The sequence below is a fragment of the Temnothorax nylanderi genome, unplaced genomic scaffold (genome assembly GCF_030848795.1).
Source record: "Temnothorax nylanderi isolate EJ_2023f unplaced genomic scaffold, tnyl_v1.0 TNYL_tig0066_pilon, whole genome shotgun sequence".
Classification (NCBI taxonomy): Eukaryota; Metazoa; Arthropoda; class Insecta; order Hymenoptera; family Formicidae; genus Temnothorax; species Temnothorax nylanderi.
This window is the reverse complement of record NW_027249128.1, coordinates 898,343-921,211: the sequence shown is the minus strand read 5'-3', so window position 1 is coordinate 921,211 and position 22,869 is coordinate 898,343. Positions and strand designations below refer to the sequence as shown.

General features: G+C 37.8%; 1 protein-coding gene and 1 long non-coding RNA gene across 4 annotated transcripts in view; one reads left to right on the top strand and one right to left on the bottom strand.

The window, feature by feature from the left end:
- Positions 1 to 22,869, bottom strand: part of Mp (collagen XV/XVIII-type protein multiplexin) — a 480,457-nt gene that overhangs the window by 81,228 nt on the left and 376,360 nt on the right. The window contains exon 2 of one of the 3 annotated variants that reach the window (XM_071708354.1): positions 3,724 to 4,765. The exons of 1 other annotated variant lie outside the window; for it this stretch is intronic. In XM_071708354.1, the coding sequence (XP_071564455.1) occupies positions 3,724 to 3,918 (195 nt within the window). In that variant the 5' untranslated portion in view covers positions 3,919 to 4,765. The remainder of the gene's footprint in view (positions 1 to 3,723; positions 4,766 to 22,869) is intronic. One more of the 3 variants, XM_071708355.1, reaches the window with a different exon arrangement.
- The window catches only part of LOC139773703 (uncharacterized), a 266,478-nt gene that overhangs the window by 75,186 nt on the left and 168,423 nt on the right, over positions 1 to 22,869 (top strand). The window lies entirely within an intron of this gene.

Sequence of the window (22,869 nt, the reverse complement as noted above, 5' to 3'; positions counted from 1 at the left end):
CGGGAACGATTTGTCCTCGGAACGTCTTGGTCAAATTCAGGCATTATTACGTTATGAACACACATTGGTGCTTATCGCAGTATTTATTACATCTTGTTCGTTATCCTAGAAAGAAACTGTTGCTGGAAAGTAAAGAAGCTACTCGTTATAAAACTATGCAAGTTCGCGTTTGTTCTCAACTTTAACTTTTCAATTTTTGATATCAAGTAACAGAATCCCGGATTATCTTCAAACTTAAGAAAAAAGAATCTTGAGCTTTGTTTGAACCTTTCTCGGGATAAAGTATTGAAGATCCTTCATATTGTGATCATTATTTTATAAACACGGTTCGGAATCAATGCAAAATTTAAAAGGTATTTTATCACAACATCGTTTAAAGTCCGTTGCTTCAGTAAGATCGAGGTTTTGAGATTCTCTATACAAAGAAGATTGCGTATCATCTTCTAAAGCAGGTCGGATTATCTGTTACGGTCCGACGAAGGAACTAGCAAGGGCAATTTCTCGAGCCACTTGCACGTTCGAACGCAAGTGGACTTCCCGTGAAAATAGCCAGTCACCGTGCGGTCACACACATGTTTGCCGTCAATCTCACTGAAATCCTCGATTCATGTTTGCTTGTACCCTCTGAGCACTTTAGCTTGTAGTTGCACTTTGTCTAGTAGTGCCGTTAGAAACGTACCCGCAGGGATGTATCTCCTTTTATCTTTCGTCGTTTTTCGTACTTGAAACTAGATTCACTTTTTTCCCTTACCGATAGTCATACATAAAAGTGGAGACATTATAGCGCGTCGAGCGTTTTTCGCGCGTTCTCTGTCTATTCCCGAAGATAAATATCCAACGTTTTGTGGGTCTACATTGATTGAGAAAATATCTGAAACTGGAGTACACCACAGGAAATTTGATCGGGGTGACAAGAGTGAAAAGTGCACAAAATATATCAGTGTCAGTCCAGAGCAAAAATAAATTTTTATCAATTTTTTTATGTTTGTCATTCTGTGGTTGGACGATTAAAAACAAGATTAGAAGCACTTTTCTCATACAAACGTCAACTCTTTTGCAGAAGTTGTCTGTAATTATAAGTTACATTGAATGATATATATATTCTCCTTCTATACTTCTCTTATAGTGGAAAGTTAATTAACATACAAGCGACGCTGTAAACTCTTGGCAATTAATATAGCATGAAACGGCACATTTATGAAATGGCAGTTTCTCCTTATGTCTTAAATTGTCATATATATATCGAAATTTCTTTTAAAATAATGAGTTGCACATATTTTTGTCTCTTTTTTTCATTAAACGTTCTTTTCATTATAAAATAATTGATTCACTCGTTATAAAATCTGCAACTCGTATGATTATCGTTGATTAACGATATGCCAATGCGGGACGCGTTTTCAATTTTAATTACCGTGGTGCAATGCTGAATAACTCACTTATTCGTAGACCGGAACTTTGATAATTGCGAGAAGTAGCCGCGAACAGGTAGGAATTTTTAATTAGCAATCGCCAATGATTGATATGACTTTTTAATCCGTATGGCAACGATGGTTTCATACGAGATAACTATCGCCGCTAATCAAGTTAGCGTTATAGATCGAATTTCTCGAATTTCGACGCGTCTGTCATAAATAAAATATTTCAATTGCGAGTGTTGGCGATCAAACAGCTTTACGTGTTTCTATCGGTTGACGCAAACAATAGATGTATATAAGACTTTTCCGATATGGCGTGACTATGCTACTGACGCAGTTTACACGGTTGTAATATTAATACATATGCATGCAAACCATGAAAATCAACGCGAGGCAACGCGCGCGAAACAGATTCAAGGATGCAAATGCGTATCTGTGTATTTGTGCAAATCAATGTATAATTTTATTCATGACGAAGCCGTTGGCTTAAATATGTAAATTATAAGACCTACTTAAAAGTTTTCTGTCACAACGTATTATTCCGTCGATAAACGGATTAAACAACCGTCATTCTCAATGCGCGCGAAATATTCGCGCGACTCAATTCTTGTTTCCGCGATCGCGCACCGTCCTCTTTTTCAATAACCAGTGACGAACCTGTAGTATACACGTTTCCCGTTACTTGATGCAGCCGGGATAATTTATTCCCGGCGCGTCACGGTCGATAATGGCGACGTTAATTTCATTTATTTACGGCGTTGTGTTTCTCAAGCGCAAGACCCAGTGATTTAGGAACCTCGAGCGATTCGCGATTCACATCGAACAATATTAATATGCATGAGAAGATGAACGTAAAGCGCCTCGCTCGTGGAGCTAGGACGTAGAGCATTCCTCCGCGATCGTGTGCACGCGCGCGAGTATGTTGGACGATAATACGCGCGTGCAGAACGCGGCAATGTCGAAAATTGCATCTCCAGATCGGTGCATCCAATCAAGCGGGATGTGTGAGCATGTTAACTTAATTATGGAAAGAGGTCGGGCAGGATCGGAAAGTGGAGATGAATTTCGTGCGGTATTATTTCGTTCGCTGTACAATGAATTTTTCACGGCACGCGGCATCACAAAAACGCACAAATTAGTCGCGAGCTTGTTCGCATTCGTGAGAACTTAGAGCCGATCTTTCCGCGAAAATTGGATGGCTTTTATGCAGAGCGCTCTGCGTAATAGGCGCAGTTGGTGAAGCGAGCGCTGGGTACTCCTTGGGGAGAAATAAAGCGACTTTCGTACTAGTAGAATGTAATTAAATGCATATCTTTTTTTTGCAATTTTCAAAGTTTTAGCGTTAAATGTTAACGTATTTTAAATTGAGATTTTGATATAGTTTTAAAAGTAAAGTTTAAAAATTTTTAATAGTCTTAAGCAGAGCCGGATTATATTATCTGTTTTTCTGTTTGTATTCTCGAAACATAATCTTTAAATTATTTTATCTATCGGTAAGGAATAAGGGTTGTATATCCAATACATCAATCACTAAAATTTTTGCCAGTTATTTCCGCGGATAGTTTGACTGTAAATTCTTACGAAGGCAGAATCATGTACAAAGAGTTTTGTATAAAAGAAATCAAGCTCTTCTATATTAAATTAAGAAATGAGTTTCCATAGTTCTTTTATTGAAAGAAAAATATGTAATAGTATTTTGTGTCATGAAAATAAATTATAGGATATAATTCAGTGTATTAATATATTAATAAATAGTATTCAGATATATGTACAGTAAATGTGTATAGTTAATTTATTATTAAAAATAAATAATTAAGAGACTGTTTATTGATTATGCTAAATTGTTGGAAAGGCAATGAGCCATAACTTTCGGTTCTTTTGATATAAATTTTTCCAAACAATAAAGAATTCAAAATATATCTAATTTAAAATAATTAAGACGGCACTTGATTAATTTTATATAAAACTCGTCTGTTCGGAAATCTCTTTGCAATCATATCTTAATTAAACCGTTGCTATATATTTACTAATTGCCAATTTATATTTTAGCATAAAAATTGAGATCGTTAAGCCATTTCTAATTTTATCATTTTCCAAAAACATTTTAATATTAGAGTTCTCAATTATGTTTTCGCCAAATATAGAACGTGGATTATGTGAAAAATTCTAAAAGATCGCTATTCGAATATGATATATTTTTGAGACACCAATTGATCGATACTTATATAAAAAGATAAATCAATTTGTCGCTGTTTTAACATCGAGCGTTTGTGCCTTACGGAAATTCGATCAAGTTAGTTTTACTCACGTGTTGCATCGCGGCATACCCGGTGACTTGTTGGAGCTTGCTGCTGACCATCTTCGTCCCCGTGCCGTTTGTCTTCTCGCTGTTTCCGCTCCAGATACCGATTACGCCCGTTATAATGAGAGCCACCAGGGTGATGATGCCGATCAATAGGGAGAGCGTCACGATTTTGCTGCGGGGCGATATTACCATCGCCATCTTTCTCACGGATTAGCGTTCGTCGCGATCACTCGCGTTCAAATGTCCCGATATAGAAATTTACACTCAACAAACAACGCTATCCATCCGACGCGGAATGGACCGAAAACATGCGTATATGTATCTATGTATATATATCTCTATGTATATGAATAGCTCTCTTTTTCTTTGTGACAAGAGGGACGCGGGGAATCAAAGGGATAAATAATATAATCTCTCCTCGTCGCGCGGCGCCGGTCCTCCGCGATCATTATAACTTTATCACTTCCTCGCATTCAAATATCGACGACGACGGCGACGGTGACGACGTGTCGGGCGAATTCCCGTGTGTCATTCTTGAAGCCGCTTGGGCGCGCTCACCTCTTCGAAGCGATTTAATTGAGAGATCGATAGATGCAACACTGGGATACGATGTCTTCCCCGTTGCACATACGAACGATTCGATGGATCTGACGACGTTTGCACAGGATTTTCGAAATCGCCGTCTCGAAGCGATTCACGGTTGCAGCGAGGAAAAACCTAGGGCGCGTCTTGTGGAAATCTCACGTTCTCGAGTTGGCACGTTAGGGCGAGTTTCCTGGCGCTTTCAACGCCTCGGAAGATTTTAAGAAAGCGTCCTCGTCGTTTTCGAGGGCCCTCGGGGTGAGTTTCTCCAGCGATGATTCTTTCAGTCCGCCCGATGGATGCACGCGCATGGATCAACAAGTTCAACAAGCGCGGGCGCTAGCGAGCGCTTGCACCAGCTCAACAACAACGACTCGCGATAAACTCGTCTGAATAATCAACAATAAAGTTCTCCAGGAGACGTTTCAGCCCTCGAGGTACATATACCGGCGACGATATTTCTCTGCAGGGATGCATATAATGAGGGTGCAAAGCGGAACGGTGCGGGGTCGAAGACGCAACTTCTTGTTTCTCGAGTTTCTTAGATTTTCTTTCAATCCACTCCGCCCTCGTTCTCTTTCCCCTCCCTCCCTCCCTTCCTTCCTCTCTCTTTCTTCCCCTTTCTCTCATTTCGTTCTCTTTTCTCTTTCTCGGCTCTACCTCTCTGTTTCTCTCGCCCTACCTTTCAGCCCCTGTATTCCACTTGGAAGACGAACTTTGAAGGCCTTTAAATGTCGAGGGAACTTACCGCGGTTTACATCGTAGGAATAATGATTCTACGCTTCTGTGTTACAACGATCGCTCGGCGACATTGCATATTAAATATGTTGACTTTGGTCGTTATCAACGCTATTATCTCGGGTCAGGTGAAATTTGTGATAAACATACAAGATAATATTAAAGTTGATTATTCAAACTTTCTCTTACCGCGACGATATATAGGTAAAGAGTACTAAAGAGTAAAAGAATATAATAGCAATATTTAATTCTGTTTAATAATATCTCTTGATTTAACGCAGAAAATATATAAATTCTTTGTATATTTTTTGATGGAATTCTTCCAAACACCTGAGATGCTATTTAGAGGAAAATAAAATATATTAGAGAGAGAAAGAGAGTGTCGATTGTGAAATATGTCTGGTTGTTAGGAGGTGTCTCATTTTCGCTGTCGATCGAATTGACATCCACATAAATTAGCACAGCGCTGCAATGTCGAGCAGAGTGTCGAGATCTTAAGCACGAAAATCAATTTCACCGAGTTGCAGCGGCACACGACACAGTTATTTCCATTCCATCCACTCTATCCTCTTCGGTAATGCTATTTTCATTTTACACAGAACGTAGTGTCGTCTGCGTTGTCGGTTCGTGCCATCCTAACAAATGTAGACGCGAATGCAAGTGCGAGTGTACTCTCTCGATTGAGGAACGCTGATAAAAATGAAATAATAAAGTTATCGATTTAAGTCTATCAATTTTTAAGATACTTTTTGTATAAACACTTCTTTTTTTATTGTTATATTCAAATTGTGCTCAAAATAGAATTTAATTATTTAGTAATATAAATATATTTTTTGAATTGATACACACACAGAATTTCTTTTAATATTATTCTATAATTTTAAATTATAAGAGAAAGAAATAGAGAGACAGAAGATAGAATTGTTTAATGAGAAAAGCGGATGTTTTATTAAGAGGATAATAACATAGTCGCCGATCATTTATAATTATTATTTTTTTGTACATAAGACATATACTATTAATTAATGAAATAACCGGGATTGTGTTCACATTTGTGACTGTATCTCAAATTAATTAATTTTTTAAAACAAATAATGCAATGGTTCATTCTAAATTTTCTGGCTTTAATATAATTATTACTCGAATTAATTAATAAAATTGATAACGAACAAAAATTTTTTCTAGGAAATTATATGCTGATATAATAAATTGTTTAAATATTAAGTAATATATTATTTTAATTAATAATACTTTTCTCGGAAAAATAATGAATTTTCTATTACTGTATACAGAGAGATATCTTAAAAAATGCTGCTATTTCTCCTGTAAGAGAATCTTTTCGAGAGAAATGCAACATAATAAAGTGCAGTCTTCGTGGAATACCGTCGGTACATAATTTTACGCGGGCAAGAGAAAACCGCGAATTATTTAATATGCCCGTCTGGATAGCGCGGTTCTTTGTATTTTCTTGCAGGCATGGAAAAGTTTAATCATAACATCATAATCATATAATATTAGATGGTTTGGCATTTAAAGTGCAGAAACACGTTGATTTGCCGAATATAATTTTATTCGATATCGCTTGAGATAATTATCGTAATGGGATATGAATAAGCGAGACCGAATCGCGCTGACATATTACTGCAAAAGAATAATTATAACGAATAAGAGACAAGCGTATTAACGTCGTGTAATGCTGCAGGCAATGAGTTAGAAATTCAAAAGAATTACGTATATTCGCCAATTTTGCACTTTCGTACACGTTCAACTATTAGCAACCGTTATATTTTTAAAATTCCTTTTACGCCGAGTTTTTTCAAGAAATCTGTGTCTAAAGCGCTTTCTACAACATCCAGCGAAAAAGGAATTAAATACGATTGTGTGAGCGTATTATATTATGCTTTTGAAGATGTAATGTGAGATGAAATTGAGATATTTTTTAAAAATAAGAATCGATATAATGCATACGTTTCTAGGATATTTAAAAATTACTGCAGGGAAATATCCGATGTTCTCTTTTGCGAGAACAGATCACAGAATAATTCCAACAAAGCTTGAAAGATGGAATATCTAATCAGTTCGAAGAAGAAGTATGTAAACGAGCGAGTTTCATTTCAAATATGACGCTTACAATCTACGCGATCCACACAGACACGAAATGTCCCTTTCAAAAGAGAGAACGAGAGAGAAGAAGAAAAGAATAGTGTAGAGTTCGCCGGTTTTTTTATTCCTGTTGTTTTTTTCCATTCCACAAACGTAATTTAAGAAATTTTTTTGCGCTTACTCTTTTACAATTTACCCAGCAAAAAAATTCGTATCCACCTTCTTCTTTCAAGAAAAATTTCCAGAGCTAAAACGATCTTTTGATTATGTGATATCGCGGATTCTAATTTGCAATAAATATTTCAAATATTCGTCGATTTATTCTCGTAAAAATATTTGTTATATACTTGCATTTTTTCGCAATTGGCTTTATATTAATTTTATGTTATCTATAGAGGAAGAGAACAATAAACTTTAAGTATTCTTGCTTTTCTTTCGGTTGTTTTCACTCTAGTTTTCTCTTGGCGTTTTCCACATACCATTGATGAGATTCAAGTTGAAGTACTCGCTGTTTAGAAATAAGTGAAATAAAGAGGAACGACTTATCAAGATTGTGAGCTTTCTGGCTAGATAGACTTTTCGATTGGAAAAGTTCGAAGGGATTGTGTAAAAGGGTAGGTCACTGTGTCAAGTGCTAAGAAAAATTACTTAGTTTTGCTGCGCTCTTTCCTTCATGGCCTTCAGCTTCCCACCACAAATAGTTTTGATACACCCATTTTGTTTGACGTTTCTCTTCTTCTTTTACGACCGCTCCTCTTATCACTTAATTTCGCCATTTCTACTCGAAAAGGAAACGTTGTCTTCCGGGAAGCTCAGAAACTCAATTTTCTATCTCGTTTACGATACTTGAAATATTTTTCAAAGACATGGTAAGTATTTTCAGAGAAAGTATATTAGGTATCATGTTGGTATATTTTTCTGCAATCAATACTTACGTTTACAATTATCATTACCATTATTATTTTTCGAATGTATCAATTACAAAATCAAGATTTTATTAAACATTAAATAAACACAACCGCAGGATTGCGGTTAGAAACATTTATTTTGAGTTACTATTTTTGATAAATATATCCGATAGTAAAAATAAAAACGTTAACAGTATAAACATATAAATTTCAACGTGACATGCGAGCAATATATGTGAATTGTTTATTCTATTTAGTATTCATTTCTCTTAATTCTTGCGACTAGGATGGCTTCTAGTTTACAATACAATACAATATATGTCTTTAGCTGAAGATACTTAATACTTATTACTTAATACTTATCATTTCATAATTCTACTCTGACTCTAAAGCAATAATAACTTGAAGAAATCTAACTCTTTTCGTCAAAGTTAAATTCTAATGAACAGTCGTGCGATCTCTCTAATTTCAAATACTGCTATAATAGTGATGATTATCGTAACATTGACACAATGAGTATAAAAAATAAAAGGAGAAGCAAATAATGAATATGGCGTTGCATTCTGAGATCAGTGGAAGACGGAACGAAGTGACACGCAGAACTAAAGAATTACGTGAGGCAGAAGGAAATTTTAATAGGAATTCTGTCTGCCTGCACGGGAATGGCGGGGTTATTTTTATACTTCACCCGGGGTTACTTCCGTTTATCCGGCCTGTATCTGCAAGCACGAAACGAAACGTTTCGCCCAGCGTGCCTTCTTTTCTACGAAGGCATCAGTATTTTCTAGATTGTCGTACCGTATAAAAGAGCACGGAGAAGAAAAGTCCCCTCGCACGCAACTGACTGTACCTACTTTCTCCAATCTCGCGCGCGCTTACCTATACGTTTTACTTAGTTTCGTCTCCGATACTGCACTCGCAATTCGCTACACTACCGCAGAGAGAAAAGAGGCGACACGGTAGCCATCCTTTCTCTTTAGCCGCTGAAAATTCTTCAGAATGGCATGTCATCGCGTACGTTAAGTTTTTTCATAGACATTCCGCGGACGTAGGTGTAGTCTACGGAAACTGCTTTATTTTTTCGCGTTTTTATTCAGGAGAATTTTCTAAGCTGAAAAGCGCACGTTTCGTTTATATAGTGTCATTATTGTCGTAATTCAGCTTTTAATACACGCCAGGAATAACTTTGTTGCGATCTTATTATGCACACTTGTTTAAGTTAATTAGGTCTTTTCAGTAATACGAATATTGGAATCATTCGTATTTATATACTCTAAGTGAAATCTATTTCTCAACTTCATAACACGTCAGGAAAGACGATATTATATTAAATGTTTATAGAAGAGGGGAAATTAGACGAAATTCGAAATTGTACAGACCATACATTTTCGTTATTGACGTTTCTCTAATCAGACAAAATATGCGAAAACTTAGTAACTTGTTACAGCAGCACAGATTGCAAATAATATAGAATCGAATGTGTGTCGCGCGGAAGAAAATTGTAGCGGTGTTATACGCGAGATAAATATGATCCTGTCACTACGATGTATCCTCTATTTCAGTTCCCTTACAGACATTTCGCAAGACATTTCGCGCGGAATACGGTGCCGCGGTGTGATTTTATTTCGACTATATTACGACGCGAAAGAATGCACTTTTACACAGTATACACGCGGGACGTTGGAGACATCGGCGGCGACGGACGGGGCCGACGCTTTTAATAAATTTATCCCGTGGTCGAGCAAAAAGGAAGCGAGTAATTTCCACGGTGTGTCGTTGTGCCGTTCTCGCATTTATCCGTCGAGCGAGAAAACGGAGCAGCGGTCGTATTCGCGAAATGCGCATTTGCGATGCGGATTCTCGCACATTTACGCAAATCAAAGCACTTCCGCCAATTCGGCCGTCTCGAGGCTAACCCGTCGGGCCGCGGCGGTCCCATTTGTGCTATAAAGGAGGTTTTAACTTTCTCGCTGTGTCTCCCCGTTTGTTCGAGCTTGCCGGATTGGCCAATCGTGCCCTTACTTCGGAAGTGCACCCATGTGATATCGCGGTAGTAATCGGATATTCGCGCACTCTTTTGGTTTAGAAATTTGCCATTTGTACGCTCTCCCGACGATGGGATGGCATAACAGAACCGAGAGCTATTAGAGCTTTTACAAGAGTTGTTTTTACGGCTGAGCGAGCGGCATTATTAGAGAATATGTCGTTCGATTAACCGCCGTTTATTATCAGAACAAATTCGAACAAATTCGTCTGGCATATATAACTGATCCTCCGCTTTTACCGGCGATAGTGGAAGATAATGTTTTTGCAACAGTACGCTGGATTTGGATGGATATAAATGATGAACGCGAAATAATATTGTTGTGAAGGGCCATCGATTGACATCGAATTCACAGTCGTCAATTAAGCGCTTACAACCTATAATCTCAAATTTGGAAAACGATTGCCTTGATTTGCTTAGTGAATGGTCGAATAATTCAATTCAGGATTAATTGTAACAAATAATTTTGCAGTAACGTGAAACAAGTTAAAATCTCCTATTAATCAGAGAATAATAAATAGTATGATATCTATTAATAGAAATTAAGATTGTAATTTTGCATGATAGATTCAAACCAAATTTGACATTTGGTCGGTAACGAAACGGAATAATTATATCGGTTAATGCCCGTTTTAATTAGAGCAGGGACAATGTCCGCCGACAATGACGAGAAGACGTCAGCAAGTTTGCAATCTCTGAGCGAGTCTACAAGCGAGAGGAACTTTTTTGAACATACCTCCAGCCATTTCTGTCGATTTTACGTCACTCTGGGCAAAAATTCCCCGCCAGCTCAGTGGTGTGGTCTATTCTTTCTCAATTAATTTCGAAGATTTATCTCGGAGGTATAATACATTCTGTCAGATTCGGGTAATTAAATTAGTACCGCTCCTACTTGCATTTTCGATGTAAAAAGAAAATCAAACACATTTCACGATCAAACCGTAAAATATTTTATATTATAATTTATTTTTACACAAAAGCCTGTGATCAATTTAACATGGATATGCATGACAATTTTTAGAATTAGAAGGATCTAATGTGTTAATAAGATATAAGATAATGCATATAAGATGTCTAACAATTATGTAATATCTAGTCACGCGCGCGAATTCTAATACGTAATTTTCCTGTACAAACGCACAACTCTTGTAATATTTAAGTGCAAATACATTATAAACTTTTTCGGTAAACTAACGAGTCAAAGAAGTAATATTGAGCAGTCGTGCCATCTGTTACTTTGAGAGTACAAGACTAGTTAGTTAGGTGGTGAAATTAAATAGCAATCCGGGTCCAACTTGAAACTTAAGTAATTACGACGTTTCAATATGCTTCCCTATCAAAGGCGAGCACGGAGAACTTCGATAAAAAAAAAATTAATTAAAAGAACACGAAGACGTTGCGGATTACCGAAAGATCAAAAGCTTGGTTTGCAAGCTCGATCACAAACGTGGTTCCGTAATTCATTAAAAGTCGACGGTATTATCTGCCAACTGCGCTCACAAATATTCCTAGTCATTATCATCACGGATAATCAAATTAATAATCTCAAGTTAATGAGGGTTGGGTGACCTGAATGTGGATAATTTCTGGCATTTTTGTAACATTTCTATAGGATCTTCAAGCAAGTGATATTCTCTATGATAATGAAGTATATAAAGTCTATTGATCGACTACGCAGCGTAATTTTAATTTAACGATATTTCAATATACTCGGAGATAATTAAATTATGAGATTATATTGCGTATATATTTGTTATATATCGATATACACATTTATAACGTAAATAAATATTTTACGACACGTACTCGACGAGATTGAACCTGTTAAGCCTTGTATCCACGATGCTAGAACTGCGTCCGAGTTTCGGTTTAAGCCAATGAAACTGCTGCTTTTCTGTAAGAGCTGCAAGTTGATTGGCTTAAACCGAAAGTCGGACGCAGTTCTAGCATCGTGGACACAAGGCTTTAGAAAATAATCTAATAAATAGATTTCAAAATTATAACTGTGACAGATTTTATCTGTCATAAGAATTTCTGTTAAAAATTCGCGACAACGTTGTCTTAATTATCTTCTATAGAAATTTGTCATTGGAATTACTATCCAGTTCAAGTTACAGTTTTCGGCGCCTGAGGCTTAGATTCTCTCTACCGTGTTCAGAAGAATCGAGATTCGCGCCCCGTCATCCTTGTCTTTTTCCCAGGATATTCTCTCGTTGCGGTCTCCACCTTTTTTCCCCCCCTCGAGGAAAGCCATTGCTCTGACGTGCCGCCACGGAAATTGAACAGTTCGAACGAACCGCGTCGTGTTGGTGTCATCGAAAAAACATCACACGAGATTGGGAAAGAATTTTTGAGTCTAGTATGCTTTTTTTTTCAAAACCACTGGTCAATTCGAGTCGATTACGATAGAAAAAAAATGTACTCGACTTTTCCAACAAGGTTCGTTTGCTTTTTTCGCAAATAAATATTTTTGGATTCGTGTTAACATGCAGGTTTTTATTGAATAATTAAATTATATATATTTTTATTGACAGATTATATAGATATATACTGCGCACGCGATGTGCATAATAAAATTCATATAAATATTATGTTGCCAGAAGAGTAAAATCGATGCGTATCAGCAAATGGCCGATTAACAGTAAATAACCACTATTTCTCCAGTCTGCATAATATAATATGATTATACTTGTATTTTGCAAAGAAGCGAAATTATCCAACAATATTCTTTAATCAGTTATTCATTGCTGTATGTACGTAACCTGTTAACAAAAATATTTGCTAAAATAATGTATGATTAATTTAGAGAAATTTAATCACAATCTGAATACTTGACCTAAATCCTGCTCCAATACAAAATATGTAAGAGACAACGCTGTAAAAATATCTGCAGTATAAAAAAACTATCTGTTTGTAATCTGATTGCAAGCTTTAATTTCAAAACTTAATTGTACGATTGTATGATTTGCAACATTTCTTTATTTTTTATTATTTTTGTAAGTCTTGTATTTTTGTTTCCACGATTTAATCATTACAACGAAGATTAATGTGTTACGAATCATAATAATGATCGCCGATTTAACGTAAATGTACAACACGAAGAAAATTCGATCTACATGTGTATAACATTAGAACATATCTGCGCATTGATCGATTGGGTATTCAGCGGCGCGGGCGTCTCGTTTCATTTTTATCAAAATGAAACCTTGCCGTCGGTTACAACTTGAGAAAGCCATCGGTTACAGCTTGCTGTTTCCGACGTAAAGTACTTTTCGACATGTATGCGATTCAGCGATCTGCAACTTTGAAATGGCTACGAGCACAGTAGTCGTGCAGTTCCTGCAGCCTTTAGCGTTGCATTGTGCGACATATGTATTATGTGATGTACATCGCAAGCTGCTGATTTCGCCGTGAATTGCAATTCGCTCGATCTTGCGTTCATCCAGCGGAAATTGCATTTATCTTACTAATCCGTCACATATTTTCATCATTCCGTTTTTAATCCGTTCAGTGTATCTTAATTGCAATAGCAATCCCAGATTTATATAATTAGACAGAAATTTTATAAGATTCTATCAGATCGCGTAGAATTGATAATTTCAAATCTATTTGATGAAATAATAATTTTTATAGCATGCGTCTACGACATTGCAAGTAACACTGACATGCACGTCCTGCTTTCTTAAACATTTGAGACATATATTTTCAATAAAACGTCTATTTTTTTCTGGATTTTATGGATGTCTCAGAATAAGTACCGTTAACATTTAGTATTTAGTGATTATTTTGTGTGGCGTTTATTATTTTTATGTGGCATTTAACGGATATACATAATTATAATATGCCCGAAAAAACAATTTTACATTTACGATAATATCTTGCATTTTCTTCTTCTATTACGTACATAATTTATAAAATGCATTTTTCAGAATAATACGAAATATCATAGAAATGGCGAGAAGTACAATACACTAATGGTACGCTTCAAGCAATGCATTAGCGTTCATAACCTCAGGTTGAATTTTCAATTTCAGAGATATTATTGTAAATGATACGAGATATACAATATGCAAATATAGACTCGAAAAAAAATGGATCACAATTTTAATATTATGAACTTTGTCAATAAATATTAACTAAATACTTTCCATGAAAGATAAGTGCAATTAGTCTTATTTATTATTTGTTTACAACTTTTTTAGCTCTCAAAACTTTTAGCTCTCTATCGATTGTAAAATATCTTTAAAGCATCGTCTCCATTCAGAACATGTCTCTTTGAAAAGTCATGGACGTGTTTGATGTCATAATTTAATTTTGAACATAATTATTTTTGGTTTATTGTATCGTTTTGAAATCTGAAACTGCATATTATTTTATATAAAACGAATATAAACTCATAACTCATAAACTATCTTTATTGCTTATCCCCGCAGGGTTTGCAAGTCGTTTTTATAAGGAACGTTACCCAAACCTTTACACTACTACCCTTTCTCCTCTCACTTTAACCCTTTGGACCAACGGCTTAACGTCTTTTTCCGAAAGACGGAGCCCAGTTTGCTCCGCACAAGAGCCTATCTTGCACGGAGGGGCGCAGCTTCGGAAAAACATTCCATGTTTACATGGCTCTAGTGGACTCGAACCTGGTTCCTCAGATTACGAGTCTGGCGCTCTACCACTAGACCACACTGCCGCCCTATAAAACGAATATATTAAATACATTTAACATTTCACATAACTTTGAAATCGATACAAAACTAACCAGTGAGACCGTTAGAATGGATTTGCACATATGCACACTATATCTATTTCTGTCATATTCAGAACTTCCTAAATATTTGAAAAATGTAATTAAATTATCTGATAATATTATGATAATTACTTGATAATTATCTGATAAATTTATTATTAATATTCTTTTTAACGACATCTCTCATTATACGTCTCTGATATTATACTTTATTACGTTATACGCTAAAGTCGGTATGTTAATCATAAATAATTTTCAACATGATATTACGTATTTTTAGAAGATTAATTCGATAACGTCTACATGTGTGTGTTTGTCTACATTTGAAAGAGAATCCTGACGTTCGTAATTGCTTATCGTTGCGAATCGTATAAAATAATTCCCTACGCGTAATTAAAATACTTTTAATAACAGTCCTATATAAAATGCGTATAAAAGTTTTAATCATAAAATTTCCACGATGCCGTGGTATTTTATGCCCTTCCCACGTTGACGATCCGGAAAATAGCTCGAGAAGTGAATCGACAATTCACTCTTACGGATGATACGCTCTCGCGTGACAACGACGCTCTCTCATAATAACCACTTTGACTCCGTAAATCGTGAACGCCACAGCATGCCCGAAATCGCGCATTCCGCGCGACGCCAAACGCGACGGAAACGTTCGTCAGAGCACCATACGATAACTCGATTTTACGACGCTGCGTCTCGTCGACGTGTAATTGAAAATCCATCCCGGAGCGTTTTCGGCAATCTCGCCGCGCGTACGTCAAAAACTTTATCATGCCGCGCAACGAGACAAATACGTACGCGGAAAATGCAGAGGAAACGATGGAGCGCAACGTGGGATGTAAAAAAAACCAGGGAGGGGGGAGCGAGGGAAGAGGGATGGAAGGTGGATGTAGGAAGGGTGCATCCCCCGTATGTCTCGTGCCCGTGGGCGTTGAATTTTCTGGGTCGACAGCTGTCAATTGAGAGCAATGTCTACTGAAGACTACTCGTTAACGTATCGCGCTGCAGTGCATAGAATGCATCATACTTTTTTCTCCTTTTCCGCTCTTTTTCTTTTTTTTTTATTTTCTCTTCCTCTCTTTGCAGAGACTTGGCTGATATTCCGCGGTAGAATCGAATAATTTTCTTACACACACGGGAATTTCCGGATTTTTCGCCTCACTATTTCCACATGATGGTTCCCAGCTGCCTTCGATCATTGAGTTTCTGTCATCACGATTCGCAAGAATTTTTGTGGCTGTCGATTAAGCGCGCGCTTTCTATCGGAATTAAATTCACCATATACAAACGGCCGCGGCGCGGCGCGGCGGCTCGCGCGTTTTGCCGTTTGGTAAACGCGCATCATTCAGGAATGCTGTGGAGGAGCGAATGAAAAATCTCGCCTCGGTCTCATCGCCATTGAAGATTGATGGTGCAAAATAAATAAGGCGACTGAGCAGACTTGGTCCGCAATATTGGCCGTAAAAGAGCGCCGCTAAAAAGAAGGAATGGCAAGATAAACCGAAGTTGCAAAGTGCATTCGCCGGGACAAAGGATGAAAGTTAGTCGCGAAGAGCCGCACATCTGTGGGATTCCGTTCGACGGTATTTGCGAACCGAATACAAATATCGCGACTGCCGACGTCGATCTCGAACGTAGGGCGAGTTTCAAAGCGAAGTCAGGATTTTTATTATTTTATTTTTGACATACGGATGTTTGTGGATGTGACAGAAATCGCGGTGGCCCGCGGACTATCTGAGGCGGCCTTTGGCCTCCGGAATCCAAAATGCACGGCGGAAAAGCGAGCCGCTGTGAAAACGGATTAATTCTCGCGTAAATTGAAAGCTATTTTCGACGAGTTCGCCTTTTGTGACGCCTTTAAACTGACGGCAGGGCGCGGTCGAGCGAAAGCTGCGAACCGTGTAACGTGTCGAGCGGTCGAGCGCGTAGACAAAGCGCATTGAAAGCAAAGGCAAATTTTCGTATGCCTCCGTGTTGTGACATATGTTACTACTATATTGATGTCGGCGCAAGTCGGCGAAATTGAATGCCGTGATATCGTGACGTTGAAAATTTGTTAGTACGCACAGCGCCGAGTCGGATGGATTTATGCGTTTTTTTTTACGCATCGCAACAGATGGCAAGTCTAAATACCTTTCTTATCTGTAAAATTCATACATAAAATCTTTTTACAACTTTTATAGGCTTGTAATAATAATACTAATGAAAATTCGTCAGGAAAGTTCAGTTATGAAGATATTTTACGTTAAAAGGAATAAGGTTCTCGTAAATTAAGTTTTATAAATGCAAATAAATCAAAACTTTGCTTTTTAAAAATTATTTTCTCTTTTAAGTTTAAGGCGAATTATATTGAGCAACTTAATATTTATATACATCTTTTCGTTAAGTTGCAAAGTGTAGTTTGCAAATTTACACGTACTACAACATGTAATGTCACGTGCATCTCTTGGATACGAAATAACGAGAGATTTCGACATTCGCAATGAAATTCGGTCGATCACGATTATTTAACTAGACAGAAAAAAAGGTATTTGCCGGGCACGGGTTCACTGGAGCGGGCAATATTTTTGTCCCGCGCCAGCAGCGTTTTGTCTCTAGGATCAATTAATGGTTTCAATATCCGCGTTGGTGTTTCACGATTCTGCTCAGCGAAACAGGAACATTTTTTTCAATCATACGGTGCAAAGTACATCGTGGTTCGAAGGGGAAAATGGCGGAAGAAATGAAATACGGAGGGACGGGAGGAGAAAGGAAAGAACTGTCTCGCATATAAACTTTATCACCTGATATTGACTTTCCGTTTTTCTCGGGAGAAAATTCGTATATAGCTTGACAATTTGGAAATTTTATTCCCCAAAACAGCAACGTGGGAATATGATACTATAAACATTTTAGCAGTTTTAATATTCTCTAATTTCAGTTGATAATTTTCTTTTTTATACTTTTCACCCAGAGATAATGGCATTCTATATTTAAATAGCACGTAAATTGACATTTCTAAGTTAAATGAGTGGCAAATATGGTCGTTTCTGCATAGAACTTTTATTCTTTTTTTTTTTGCAAGTAGGTCAGTATTGCTCCGCGAACAATTTGCGCACGTATGCGTTTGAAAAAATAAATGAAAAGCGTCATCGACGAAAATTGCGTTTTTTGTACGCACAGCCGATAGCACTCGCACGATCACGAGGTGTAATAGAAGAAAAACGTCAATCAGAGAAACGAAAGAGTAACCGGACCGACAGCCGACGCGATCGCACATATGATGGTAAAAAATCGTTGTCGTTTCTGGTACACGGTATACCGCGCGAATCGATAAAACTATCCGATGAAACTACGTAAAACCCATTGTAGTCCGAAGAGTGGAAGGTGATCGATGATTGAAAGGTGTCATGAAACAGAACGGTGCGCGAACGGCGCGGTGAAAAATATTTAGGGATTGACATTAAAGAGGAATCGTTTCTGTAAAAGAATTTCCGCAGGCGGAGCACCTCGACATCGCGCTCGTAAATTCGGCACCCGTTGTACATTAGATGGCAGTCGGAAGACATCAGGAGAGCGACGCATATGACAATGTCGTCCCGCCGGAGATAAGATTAATGTTTCGCGGACTGATGCAAAAGGCGACTTTTATTATTTTTGCTGGGACGTTGTGCTGGAACGCGATATATAATAGCGGCTGTGCATGTAATACGAATGATCAAGATAAATGTAATCTCTAAACTACACAATTGCTAGAAAAATTTGGATTAGGTTAATGGGTTTTTATTAAATTAAAAAGAAGAAGCTTTTTACTCCTTTAATCCGTGACATGAAAAATGTTACGCGCGGAATTGTATGAGCCTCAGATGCCAACGCTATTTTTCTTTCCGCATTTCTTTATCGGATTTAGAAAATTAGTTTTAATAAATAAGGACGGCGGCTTCTCTCTCTCTGCTTAACGTCAGGATCTTTACGGCTAATATAACGGGCATAAAAAATAAGGAAAATTAATCTAAGAAAAATCAGGACGCGCGTTTTGCTACTATGATTTTTATATTTCAGTAATGTAAATAGGACATAACTTTCTATAATAAATGTTGCAGTACCGCGTACGTGCTCGATAAGTTTTCGTATTCGTAGTATTCGTAGATCGCAATTCAATGGATGGACAGGTGACGCGCGTTCACGTAACGCTCGCTGTTGCTCGCTTGAATGAAACGAAAATTATACCCCCGAGATAATTAAATCGGGGATATCCGCCAACAAAGAGGAAAGAGGAGGACGATAATTTATAGTTAATGCGAAGTGAAACGCGCAGTGGCTGGTAATCGAATATCGAATATCGGTAGGTGACCATTCGACACGAGTCGAACACGACTCGATTCCGAGGCTCGAGAAAAAGGACATCGGGTTAGGTATGCACGAAGGTAATCCAGAAAACAGGAGCAGCATAGTGGAAGAGCGACGGGGGACTAAGGAATAACGAAATAAAAGATTCGATAGTACGTGAGTGCGCGCTATACCGTACGGACAGGCTTTATATACCCTTCGTACCTCCGATCTCGCTGATTCTTTCAGCACTGTGACGTGTTTGGCATTTCCCCGTGACGGCTTTAAGCTTCGCACACGCGCCACTCCGTTCGTATCCTTTTCGCTCGACCCGTTTTGTTGCTACACTATTTTTTGTGACATCTCCAACGCACACACACATACACGCGCACATACGTAAGCGCAAAAAGATAAGCCGTGAAGCGAAAAGGAGCGTGATGTGACTCCATCGTCGATTCAACCGCAATTCTGTCGAGAGCGACGACAAAATACTTGAGTACAATTCAAACTAATTTATCAAGATAGAAGCATTTCGCATTACGTTGCATTACAGATCAAAAGATGACGGCACACACACAAACACACATACATTTCTAACTACGAAAATTTCCTGGCTAAGCTCGTTGAATACCGTTTTTCAGAGCTGTTTTTGACGAGCGCAGGTAAATCGAACTTGTTACATTATACGATATCGAGAAACGAGCGAGAGCTCATTTTCTCTCATTGGATATAAAGTACGAGTAGCTAGTAGTTCAGCTCGAGACATATATTTCAGAGATTCGAACGTTAATTTTTGCTCGCCGTAAGTAAATTGCATGTGAATTATGGAAAACCCGTTCATGTGTTATCCAGTCATACTTACTCAGCCGGACATCATTAACTCAATGGAAACCCAAGTGGTTCAGAACTTGTTTTGATGTATGCAGCGGTATTTAGTCATTAACGATGATTGAATAACTGATACGAACCGCTTGCAATCATTGTTTGTCGCTAATGCGGCGCGAAATTGCAACCGTGAGAAACGAGCTCGCATGCCGGCGAATTAAATGGAGGCTGAGTAGCTGTTCTTGTCTATTGAATATTCCTATTGAAACTTTCCCGGGCGAATCGCAAAACTTCTCTGTTATCGCTGTCCTCGAGACGGCTTGGCTGCCGCGCCGTCAGCCTGAATATCATTGTACAAACGGCAAGCGACGTGTAAATTAGATACGATTCAGCAAAACATTGCTTATGTATGTCGTGATGTCATAATGGCATGTCGATTCACGCGTCCCCACGTATGTGTAAAACGGAACGAAGTATCTATTTCGTCGCCGTATTGTGTCTCTTCCAAGGATATAAAAGGACTACTTAAATTCCTCTCCGTGTCTCTCTGCTTGAGAACGAAAGTTACTGCTAAGTGAATTTTGAGTGCCAAATTTATTCACATATAAATGAATATTTTTATCGCAATTTCTCGAATATTCGAAATATCGGAGCACTCTGAATGTCTGATGATAATCGTCGATGGTACCGAGACCGAGAATGTGATCTTTTCTCCGTGTAACGTTCTCGGTTTGTTCTCTCGGCACGAAATTCTCTTAAGCGACTCAAAAAGATAAACCACCGAAAGTTTCTCCGCCCGGAAATCGAGTGTGCGAATGCGCAGAAAATATCCGCACAATGAAGCAATTAAAGTGGAAAACATAACATTGACGCAGTGAATTTCCGCGCCGCGTCTGGCTCACTATCGTTGTATTTACTCTATCAAGTTTCGCGGCACACCCGCGCGTTTAACTGCATTTTGGTCAACTTTACCGCTCGAATACTTGGTCCACTCCGCTTTAAACCCTTGACACGCTGTTCGTCTCTGAGTCGAGTGAGCAGTGAGTTGTGTCAACGCGCTAATCGAATCTTTAGCGAAGCTTGATTTCGAGTGGAATTAAGTATCCCGTGTGCGGTATAAAATCGTCCGCATTATTTATTATACCTTCTGTGAGATCCATTTTTTTTCGAGGTATCTTAGAATACCACGATTTTATAAATTTTAAAACTCGTGAAGATTCGGTTGATCAATTAAGGAGACATATCACGAGTTGCAATTAATTTACAGTATCCTATATGAAGCGTCCTAATAAAATCACATTAATCTAATTTGTCTAAGTTTGGCTTATAAACTGACTACGTCAGTTTTGGTAAATCAATTATATTGTGAAAATATAATAGTAACTAATAATATATATAATATTCGATTACAAGAAATGTTATTTTTCGCGACGAATGCAAAATATGCGGGGAAATTTAATGAATGCATTATCGTTAATAGACAAACCTTTTCTCGCAACGCAGGATGATTGACATTATTTTCCCATTGTACGTATATTTGTATACGATATTGTATTCTAAACTTTAATATCGAACCAGCTTCTATTCGCGCTAAGCGACTCCTTGTGCCGTATGTTGCTGACGCAATTCGGTTTTATGGCAACAATTAAAATTCCTGCCAAGGCCTGATTCTGTTGGGAGTTCAGTTCACCCCCTCGAACGGCCATCCTTAAACACAATGCGATGCAGGTATACGCCTGTTATATCCCTATTAACATTCACTCTGCGTCTGCTTAATCAAATTTCCAAGTGGACCGGGTTCCGCTGCAACATGAGGTTTACCTCGAAACTGGTCATCCATAGTTATGCACAACGCACGCGGAATGCATCTTATTGGGAATTATTCGGGGAACGCATTTTGAGCATGTTTCGATCGCTCTTATTATTACACGCGATACGTCACGTATAAGGAAATTTAAACATGTGAGAAATGGCCGGGAGAGACAGCGCGACGCTGCAGATTGCATATCTAACACATTTCTAATTATTATGTACATAATTTCGTAATATACTGTAATATTATACGGCAAGAATCGTTTAACCGAACGCAGTATATTTCACCCTCCTACGTCAGAGACGATAAAAATTTGTCGCGAAGAACCGTTTTCGATAAAAAGAAGGATGTAACTGACCGAATAACATTTTCCTTCGAGATCTTCGAGTTTAAAATCTATCTATTTATTTCACGATAAACTGTGAAGGTAGAATATTTCGGCGATTTAATGTTTTCATCGGCCGGATTCGAGTAGAATAACCTTAAATTTATAATTAAAATTATGTATAATTAAATAGCCGAATGATAAGTTCATTAAAAAGCCAAAAGAAGCACAGAGAAAAATTTATGGAGTAATTATTTTTCTCTCACTCGCGTTTGATCTTTTTGAACTGTACAATTTTGTCTACGGCATTTTTTTCGGTTATCCGCAAACAGACAGAAAAATGCTCCAATTTCAACTTTCTGAAATGGAAGAGTTGCATACGCGTTTGAAAATATTGCGTAAGAGTGATTCACACACACACACACACACACACACACACACATTCTATTTATTTAATATACGTGGACGTCTCTAATTTTATAATTAACTTGTTTCACGTATCTCAAGCAAAATATTTCGTAAAAATATTTTTTCCTTACAAGTAGATCACTGCCTTTACGTGGCAAGAAAGTGGTAAGCCGCATCTTGCAATTGAACAGATTATTTCGAGTGTCACGTAATGGCGATATTTGTTGCTTTAAAATTCATGATATTGCGTATTATGTAACTTTACATAAAGCCACGAGCCTGACTCCATCAGAATCGTAACTCCGATGTCAAATTAGCGTTTCATATCGCTCGATG